At 55.4% G+C, this 6,000-nt stretch overlaps 1 protein-coding gene across 1 annotated transcript in view; it reads right to left on the bottom strand.

The window, feature by feature from the left end:
* IL21R (interleukin 21 receptor) overlaps window positions 1–3,923 on the bottom strand; it is a 28,841-nt gene extending 24,918 nt beyond the window's left edge. The window contains exon 1 of the mRNA XM_037508072.2: window positions 3,692–3,923. Coding sequence (XP_037363969.1) covers window positions 3,692–3,708 — 17 coding nt within the window. The 5' untranslated portion in view covers window positions 3,709–3,923. The remainder of the gene's footprint in view (window positions 1–3,691) is intronic.
* Between the last annotated feature and the right edge of the window lie 2,077 nt (window positions 3,924–6,000).

Here is a 6,000-nt window from a genome sequence, read left to right on the forward strand (position 1 = left end):
GTCCCTGTTCCCTGCCCCTCAAATTTGGGAGGTACTGGGGATCATGGGCAGAGAAACATGTGAGGAAGGGCTGTGAGGGGTGAAGCCCCTTCTTCTTGGGTAAGTGTTTTCTCCCCCCTCTCTTCATAGTTTTCTTCCCTCCATTTGTTATGACTCCCAGGTGACTCTAGAAAGGTGCCACCCCCTCTTGAGTCTCAGTTTCCCCATCTATGAAAAGGGGCGTGGAATCAACATAAGATCCATCTTTGATAGAAACTTAGTATATGCTGGAAGGTGTGTAGCTGGAAACTAGATGACTATTAGCAGTGATATTTGCAGTAAAACAATGGCTACCATTTCTCATGAGCCACTGTTAAGGTCTTTCCCTGCATCAACACCTTGCTCTGTCTGTGCAACCAGGACCTGGCATAGTGCCTGATATACAGTAGTTGCTCAATAAATACATGTTGAGGGCCTCCCCGGTGGTGCAGTGGTTGAGTGCTGGGTTGCGAAGCTGCCTGCAGCCTCTGCAGCGCTGGTTCGATCCCTGGTCACCAGCGAGGGTCCCACATGGCACGCAGACCTTTCCTGCTGCCCGCTGCTCCCCTCAGCAGTATACTTTGTCAGTCTGCCTTCTCTGCTCTCCCCTCTGGTTCTGGTGAATTCTCTCAATCTCCCGTACTTGTGACTGTACCCAGTGCTTGTATAAATAAATAAATAAATCTTTAAAAAAATAAAAGAAATTAAGCTTGAGACTGACTTTAAAAAAAAATACATGTTGGGGGGCCTCCCCGGTGGCGCAGCGGTTGAGTGCTGGGTTGCGAAGCTGCCCGCGGCCTCTGCGGCACCGGTTCGATCCCCGGCTGCTCCCCGGCCACCAGAGGAGGGTCCCACATGGCGCGCAGACCTCTCCTGCCGCCCGCTGCTCCCCTCAGCAGTGTACTTCGGTCCTTCTGCCTGCTCTGCTCCACGCTCTGGCTCTGGTGAATTCTCTCACCCTCCCGTGCTTCTGACTGTACCCAGTGCATGTATAAACAAAACAAAAAAACAAATAAATAAATAAATAAAAACATGCCTCTATAAAAAAAAAATACATGTTGAACTAAATCTGAATAGGAGAACTTATTTCTATATTGGAGATGAGGAAACTGAGGTTCAGCGGCTTCCTCAAGGTGATACAGGTGCTAAGTTGTGGCGCTGGGGGTCAACCCAGGTCTGGCTATTTCAAAGCCCCAAATCACAACCAGCTGCATGTTGATAAGCAGGGCTAGCTCTCCCCACCTGACAGGGTGGACCTCCCAGCTGTGTGCAGAAGGGCTGAGCCACCGCTCCCCTCCCTGACTGTGGAAGGAAGGACTGTCCTGCCTTTTATTCAATTTATTTATCAGGCACCAGGGCAGTCCTGACACTGCAGAGAAGTTGGTGCTCCTCAAAACTTCTGGTCCAACTCAAGCCTCTGTCCATCTGCTCTTGAACAGCCTTGTCCTCCAGCCCACCCCCACCCCCTGCCCACAGGCACCTTATGGGCTCCAGCATCCACCTCTAACCCCCTCTCTTCCCCACTGGGCAGGTGGGAGTCGTAGTGCCTAGGGACAAAAACTTTGTGGTGTTCATCCCACCCCTCTGGTCCCAGATGTTACTGGATGCCGGCCACCTCCAGCTCTGGGCTCATCTCTTGCACTGTGGGATCATGAGCACCCAGACTCCCTGCCAGCTGTGGGGTGGGCAGGACCAGAGCTTCTACTCAGCCCACCACAGAGATCAGGCCTGCCTTTCTGGGATCATTCCAGACCCCTTGATCCAATGGCCCTTTCAGAGACACCCAGGATGGAAAATCTCGTTTTGTGCTACGTGTCCGGCAGGCTGTGTCCCTGCCACCAGACAGCCTGGGGGTCTACCCAGCTCTGCATGCTATGGTCACAGCAGACCAGGGCAAGCTCTCCCCACTGGGCCTCAGTACCCTCATCTGTGGAATGTACCCCTCCTCGTCACCCCTCCCCATTTCTATATGATGTGAAGCTTGATGCTTATCATATACACATTCAAAACACACATAAGTTCACCTAAACAATATATAAAACTCTTTCACACTGTTTTAAGGGTGGCTGGACCAGGCAACCAGCCTCCTCTGGTATTTCAAGGATAAGGAGATACCCTAGAAAGCCTGCAGCAGGGTGGGCGCTGGTGCTGGTGGGACCAGAACCCAGGGGGCTGAGGGCTCCCGACTGGGTCCCTGCTCCTCTGACAACCCTTGCAGACTGGCCCTCGTCCTCCTCAGGCTCCAGTTCCTCCTGAGGCAACTCCCTTCCTAATGGGAAGGGTGAGAGAGCCCAGCCAGCACTTTCACATTTTCTGCCCTTGAATCCTCAACCCAGCCCACGAGCTTGGCCCACGAGGTTGGTGCTCTCTTCGCCCCATTTTGCTGATGAGGAAACTGAGGCTAGAAGAAGCAGACACCCCAGCTCACCGGCTAGGAAGTCCCGCGGCCGGATTTGAACCGCCAGATTTCCCCCCCACACACACACCACGTGCATCTAAAACTCCAAGCCTCCTTGGGTGGGGGAGCTCAGCCCCTGACTTTCTTGTGCCCCAGCCCCAGTGCTCTGCTCCACGGGCTGCAGTTCCCTCCCCAGGCATTTCCTCCCCCTCCTCTGCCTGGAGTGTGTGCCCGCGCCTTCCTTTCCCTCTTTATCACACGGCAGCAGCACACCCTCCCGGCCTCAGAAGGCGCCCATCGGGGCACTGCCGCTCCCGCACGTGTGCACAGCCGCCTGCTGCTCACCCTCGGCCCAGCCCTGGGCTTCACGAGAAAGACGCGGCACAGCCTGTGGAGGGCAGGACCCGCCCCCGGTCACCTGCCAGTCCTGGCTGAGTCACCTGGGGGAGGACACACTCCCCTCCGAGCCTCTCCGCCCTTGATCTGGGAAAAGAGGACACCAACCTGGTGTTGAACGGTCAGGTGAGGTGAAGGAGAGCCTGGCACACAGCTGATGCCCCCTTCCCTGACAAATGGCCCACTAGCAGCGTCACACCGTCTCCAACCGTGCCCACCCCGGCAGGCTTGGCTCCCAGGACCCCAGGGACTGTCAAAATACTCTGGAGGTGGGGCCTCCCCTGGTGGCGCAGCGGTTGAGCGCTGGGTTGCGAAGCTGCCCGCAGCCTCTGCAGTGCTGGTTCGATCCCCGGCTGGGGCGAGGGTCCCACATGGCGCGCAGACCTCTCCTGCCGCCCGCTGCTCCCCTCAGCAGTGTACCTCGTCAGTCTGCCAGCTCTGCTCTCCCCTCTGGCTCTGGTGAATTCTCTCACCCTCCCGCGCTTCTGACTGTACCCAGTGCTTGTATAAATAAATAAATTAAAAAAAAAAGAATTCAGTATTAAGACATAAACCACTTTAAAAAACAAAAAAATTACTCTGGACCTGGTTTCCACCTGGTATCCCCCCCTGCCCTCAACCTTCTGGAGGCCGGTCTCTGCAGACAGCCCATCTCTGCCGTGCCCCTGCCCCCCAGAGCTCCAGCGGACTCCTCAGAAAGCACTCTGTCCTGAGATGGGCTGGACAAGAGACACCAGCTCCCCTCCACAGGCTCTGTGCTCCCAAAGGTGTCGAGGGCACAGGACCTCACCGCGTCCTCCACCGCGAGCAAGGAACGGGTCTCTCCCGGGCAGAGAACATGCCAGGCCCCGTGGAGATGGGCGGCTGGGGCAGAGGTACCTGCTGTTCTGCGTCATCCTCAGGAATCCATCCCGTGTGCACCAGGTGATCTATGGGACTTCTGGGGGTGGCAGCTGAGCTCCGCTTGGAGGTGGGAGACAAGGGCCTGGGGTGGGATCCGCCACCTGCCCAGAGTCACTAACCAGAGGAGTATGTGACCTGTCACCAGACAGACGGCAGCGGGGTTCCGGAGAGGCAGGTCACACAGAGAAAGCCAGGCGAGTGCACAGACAAGGGATAGTCATGTCCCCGACAGGTCACATAGGATAGAAGATGGAGGTGGGGGGCAGGGCCAACCGACGGCGGCAGGGCTGGAGAGCCAGCAGGCAAGGACTGGTGGGGCAGGCGGACAGACAGAAGTCAAGTAAACAGGCAGGTGGCTGGCCAGGCAGACACATGGAGACAGATGGACAGACAGGCTGGAGGGCAGATGACCGCGGGGCTGTCAGTCACACTCAGGGGGGAGCAGGCAGGCAGTAGGACCCCAAGCCCATGGGTCATTCAGCAGAGAGTCCGAGGAGGAGGCAGCAGCGCTGGTGGCTGCCGTCCCTGTCCCGCTGCATGTGCAGGGTGGGGAGGAAGAGGCGGATGTGGTGAGGCTCCCGCCGCTCCGCTCCGCCCACAAGGCCGCAGGCTCCACCCCAGTGAATGACAAGAGGCAGGAGGGACCCAGCCCCCTGGCAGGCCTGCTGCTCAGCAAAGGTCACCTGCTAGGAAGACATTTGGGGCCACAGGGTGACATTACCTCTGGCAGACGGCTGACAACACCCCCACAGGCGTTATGTCATGACCCGGGGACAGGCAGCGCAGCAGGAGACAATGCATCTCATCTGTGGGGAAACTGAGCCTCAGGGGGTGCAGAGGTGGCATAACTGGACCCAGAGGCTCCCCACTGGAGAGCCCCACTTAGCTCTGGTGAAGACTGAGGACGCAGGGCCAGGGGCTTGCTCCAGCTCCCCTGGGGAGGTATGGCTGTGACCCCATCACTCCCCTCTTGCAGAGTTTGCACCCCGGCCTGCTTCCCTCACTCACCTGCGAGCCCGGCCTCTTTCTTTGGGACCCAGCTTGCCTGCTTCCTGCAGCAGCGCCGGGAGCAGGCCCATTGCGACACCTGGGAGAAGAGACTCCCTTGGGCCAGTTTCCCTCTGGACGGCTCGCTGCCCATCTGCCAGACAGGCATACTGAGCTGTCCGGGACCAGCAGTCACAGACTTACAGGACTCAGCAGGGAACCACAGCAAAAAATTCTCAAGAAGGTTTCATCTTGCTAGCAAGCGCCCCACAAGAGGGGCAGACATCTTCAGAGGATGCTTAAGAAAGTGGGGGACAAAATTCAGCAAACTCAGACTCAAAGGAAGAGCAAGAGACCTGCTAGATGACTGCTTTCATCTTGCATTTTTGAGACCTTTTTTTTTTTAGTTTACCCCATACACCCTATGAGGCAAACAAGATTATTCCCATTTGCAGATTCAGGGGTGAAATGTCCCCCAAGCCAAGTGGCAGGGCTGGGATTTGAACTTGAGTGCATCCAACTCCTAAAACTGCAGCTTGGAAATATCCAACTCAGTATGAAATGTTCCCAGGTGGATGGGCTCTTCTGTGCTGTGTTGAGGCACAGCGCCCCAGCTGTCTCTCCCTGCTGACTCATTTTTGGGAAATAATATGCACTAACCCACATGACAGCTCCAGAGAAAAAGAGAAAGCAGCTTGCTCTTTATTTCTTCTGTGTCTTTCTTTATCTAGCTCTGTTTAAGGAACTTGGTACAAATTCCCCTGTGGCCGATTTGAAGGCTGTTTCTCTGCAGTGATTCTCTGCCCACTACCAAACTGTCTCATGTTCTCCAAAGAATGAATCTTAGAAGGGGGAGCCTGGTTTCTTTTTCTTTCTCTTGAACTGGGTGAGTTTTCTGATCAGGAATTTGCAGTGATTGAGAGATCAAGAGAAGGAATAGTAGAAAGGAGTGAATATTTGTGGAGAGTTTAATCTGTGCTAGGGTTTAAAGGACCTTAAAGATGCTTCATCTCACTGAACCCTCAGAATGATACAAAAAGATAGTTTTTATTGCCATCACCCTCATCATCCCCACCCAATCCCCCCCCTTTTTTTTTTACACATAAGGAAACTGAGACTCAGAGAGGTTAGGTGACTTCTCCAAGGTCACACAGCTGGTGAGTGACAGAGTTGGCATTTGGATTGTGTTTTGGGTTCCTGAGCTTACACTGACTACACTGCTTCTGGATGCGTGTTAACATAAGGAGAGTCTTCCCTCCTCCCTCCATCTTGCCTGCCTGCTTGACTCCCCTTCTGTC

This window comes from Talpa occidentalis, unplaced genomic scaffold, assembly GCF_014898055.3.
Source record: "Talpa occidentalis isolate TD23 unplaced genomic scaffold, MPIMG_talOcc4v2.1 talOcc4.12, whole genome shotgun sequence".
NCBI classification, from domain to species: Eukaryota; Metazoa; Chordata; class Mammalia; order Eulipotyphla; family Talpidae; genus Talpa; species Talpa occidentalis.